This window comes from Tupaia chinensis, unplaced genomic scaffold (genome assembly GCF_000334495.1).
Source record: "Tupaia chinensis unplaced genomic scaffold, TupChi_1.0 Scaffold145484_1, whole genome shotgun sequence".
Classification (NCBI taxonomy): domain Eukaryota; kingdom Metazoa; phylum Chordata; class Mammalia; order Scandentia; family Tupaiidae; genus Tupaia; species Tupaia belangeri.
In genome coordinates, this window is record NW_006205341.1 from 1,063,852 (window position 1) to 1,067,572 (window position 3,721).

At 50.0% G+C, this 3,721-nt stretch overlaps 1 protein-coding gene and 1 pseudogene across 1 annotated transcript in view; one reads left to right on the plus strand and one right to left on the minus strand.

The window, feature by feature from the left end:
* LOC114006044 (heterogeneous nuclear ribonucleoprotein H-like) overlaps nucleotides 1–2,433 on the minus strand; it is a 34,316-nt pseudogene extending 31,883 nt beyond the window's left edge.
* RAB1A (RAB1A, member RAS oncogene family) overlaps nucleotides 2,404–3,721 on the plus strand; it is a 41,188-nt gene continuing 39,870 nt past the window's right edge. Inside the window, exon 1 of the mRNA XM_006168045.3 lies at nucleotides 2,404–2,646. Coding sequence (XP_006168107.1) covers nucleotides 2,624–2,646 — 23 coding nt within the window. The 5' untranslated portion in view covers nucleotides 2,404–2,623. The remainder of the gene's footprint in view (nucleotides 2,647–3,721) is intronic.

Here is a 3,721-nt window from a genome sequence, read left to right on the forward strand (position 1 = left end):
CGCCTGGTGTCCGGAACTGCTGGCCGGCTCTATCCGGGTTTCGGGTGGGGAGGGGTGTGGGTTCGCCTTAAAGTCCCAGGCAACCAACCTGGAGTCCAAGGAGGAAGGATGGTGGGGATGCGTGGAGTTGCGGTAGGGTCGGGCCTGCAGCCTCAGTCTGCCTCCCCTGCGTGAGTTTTAAGCCACCGGGTCCGGGACACAAACCGCGGTTGACTACGTGGGAGTCCATTATGCTAACTGCTGGTTCCCTCAAGCTGTGCTGTTTTTGATCTCTTGGCATATGACAATACCACAACTAAGATATGACGCTTTCTGTTCTTGGTATTCAGCAGGTACACATTAAACTTTCAGAGTCATTGGAAAGTAATTAACATTTATCTAGTGCCCCAAAGTCATTGCACTATATGTTCTTTGTTCTGTTTTACTTAATTCCCAACACTATCCTCTCAGTTAAAAATTATTAGATCATTTTTGTTGGAAAGGAAGTAGTTAAAGGAAGTTGAGTATATGTTCAAGGAGAAGGACAGATTAAAAGTTGTATTTTGGGAACCAGCAGTTAGCGTAATGGCTATGTCGCTGAACTCCCACATAGTCGACCGCAGTTCACGTCCCGGACCCAGAGGCTTAAAACTCACGCTGGGCACGTGTGCGGGCGTGCCCAAGATCCCGAGAGGAGAATGGAGGAGAAGGGATTGCAGCATGACCTTCCCCCCTGGGGGGTGATTTCTCGCTTTCTGTCTCTCAGTCTCTGTCTTTCTGGCGAGTGCACATGCCCTATAGTGAAAACCTCTGGGGGGGGGGGGAGAAAAAAAGTTGTATTTTTAGCTTGGCATGAGTTCTTGGGCACTTTTCTGAGTTTTTATTCTATGAAATAACAATAAACAGGGAAGGTCATAGGCTTTAAGAGTCTAGGTTAATAAACACTTTTTGGTATCTGTTAATATCCATTCAAGGTCCTTCTCCTGAGGTAGAGAGCATGTTCATTTCAGAAGCCAACACATATTAAGGAACTCTTGTATAGTATTTGATGAGGTGATCAACTAAGGCACATGGTAGAATTTGAGAATTAAGGGGTGTAGTTAGTATAGAGGTATAAATGAAAACCATCTTCTTTCAATATTTTGGTGTCATAATAATTCAAAATGATTTTGCAATCAGTCTCAGGAGATGCTTTTCTTGCTCTTTCGAACAACTTGGAAGATAAACTTTGGACGATGTATTATACTATGCCCTTTGTAATTACTCAAGATAATGTGTCAAAGTTTAGTGGAGATTTAAATTGCTGAGCTGATTAAAGAGAGCTGTAAAGACCATAGGATTTTAAAAAAATGTTATTACTTCTTGAGTTTGTAGGCATTGTATAGTGATGAATTGCGCATTTTTATCGCTTACTACTTTCCAGTCTTGCAGAATGGCTCAGAATTAAGCAATAACTAAAACTAAGACATTGCAATTCAACTTGAAGGTTGTACCAGAATAGGATGACTTGAATTTTTGGCTGACGCTGGGCTGTGGCCCATCCACAAAACGTGGAACCATTGAAGCTTGTGGGGTCACCGCAGAGGCGCTGTTTCAGGAAGATACATCCGGCTGTGTGTGCAAAAAGGTCGGGGTGAAGAGATAGAGAGTCCATATGGATGTACTGCGATATCCAGGCTACAGTGATAAGAGCGGGACTGGAACAGGAATGGTAAATCGAGAAAGAACATGGTAGTGTGCGCAGCCAACATTGCACCATGACCCAATCCAGGTGGGGTTGGGTGAGTGAGGAAGAGAATGGCTTCGTGCTGTCTATAGAGCCTAAGTCTTCCGCAGAGGCCCCTAGGCTTCCCTTGCGTACTTAGAGCAAACGACCAGCCGAGAAGTGCAAGCCTCGAGCTGGTCGGGTGAGGGTAAGCTGCCTGGGAGGCAGGACCCGCAGGGCAGCCTCCGCCCATCTCCGGCAGTCTCTTGGTTCCGACCCTTCCCTCCTAGCCCCTCGACTCCGCAGGACTCCTCCAAGCCCAACCTCTGACGGTCACCGGCACCGCCCTCGGCTCCTCCTCTCCCCTTCCCCCTCCGCCGTGGGGCGCTGACTCGCCCGGCTGCCACGTCTCACTGATGCGCCGCGGCCTCAGCCAATCCGCTAGGGGGAGTCCGAGCGAAGTCCTGGCCAGCGAGTCAGAGGGGAGGGGAGCAGGGAGGGGTAGAGGGCGGGGGCTGAGGGAGTGGGCAATGGGGCGGGCGACAAACCCGCGAGTACGCATGTCCCGGAGGCGCGGGGCTTGGCGGGAAACTGAGTGCTGGCCGACGCTTCACACCGTCGATCTTCAGTGCCCCTAGCCGCGTTCGCGACTCCCTTTCCCGGCATGCCCCGCTGTGCGGCCGCCCTCTGGGCTGTGTAAAGGCCCCTTGGTCTAAGGCTTCCCTATTTCCTGGTTCGCCAGCGGCCATTTTGGGTGGAAGCGAGAGCTGAGTGGCGGCGGCTGCTGATTGTGTTCTAAGGGGACGAAGTGGGGAAAGACGTTTGCTCTCTCGGAACAGCCTGTCTCATTCCTTTCCTTCGATTACCCGTGGCGTGGAGAGTCAGGGCGGCGGCTGCGGCAGGCAGGGGGGCGGTGGCGGCGGCGGCAGCTGCAGTGACATGTCCAGCATGAATCCCGAATAGTGAGTGCAGGACTGCACCGGTCGGCTGGGTTCCGGCCAGCTTGGGATCGCTGACGGGGGAGGGGCGGCCGGGGAGGGGTCGGGCCGGGGGATGAGCCGCCCGAGCCTGGACTGGGTCAGGTCGGAGGGCCTGAGCGCTGGGCGGTGCGGAGGGGCGATCTGCGGGGGGCGGTGGGGCGATGCGAAGGGGTGGCTTCTCTCAGGGGCAGTGACTTTTGAAGAAGGACTTGTTTTTAAAGGGAGGATAAGTGGGGGAGCTTTTCTAGAGCGAGCTGGCAGACCCTGCACCCGCACTCTGCGGAGCTGTCAGGATTGTCGGCGTGGAACCAGCCTTACTTGTGATCCTGAGCCTGCCGGCTCTCCCTTCCGCCCTCCCGTCAGGTTGCAGGTAATATGGATTCTTTTCGGGACTGCGTGGGATTGAGGGGAATGAGTAGATGGCGAGAAGCGATTTCAGTATTTTAAGTTCTATCTTTTGAGTTTTCTCCTGGAAGAGTTCTTTTTAAGAACTCAGCTGGTCTATTGCCCTCCTAAAAACCCAGGCATTGTGAGATTTTTTTTTTTTTTTTCCTTTGGGAGGACACCTAAGTCACTTTTGTCTTCTGTAGGTCAAGGGAATAAGAAACACAGAACTAAAAGGAATATCTTTCTGATAACTACCAAATTTAAAGGAAGACTGCTGTGAATTGGAAAAGAGAAATGAATGGGACCCCTGATAGATCTTTAGGTTTTGGATTACCTACTTGAATGCTTGCAGATAGGGAATGAGGTTTCCTGACGTGTCATGAAAAGTTAATGCATTTCTTTTTCTTGTTTACTCAAGAAGTCACCATAGCAGATGTGACACACCTGGCACCTTTCCTGGGAATTGGTATTCACTGTCTTAGGAGAGACTGTTGGATTCTCCTCAATGGCCCTTAAAAAATAATCCTCCTACAGTTTCCATATTGATAAGTTAATAATTGGAAGATATTTAGTTGATGTTCCTCTTCAGTTTAGAAGCTTTGAGAGGAGAGTTTTTTTTTTTTTTTTTTTTTTTAAAAGCAAAAAACCAGTTTTTTTCCAAAAAGTTGTG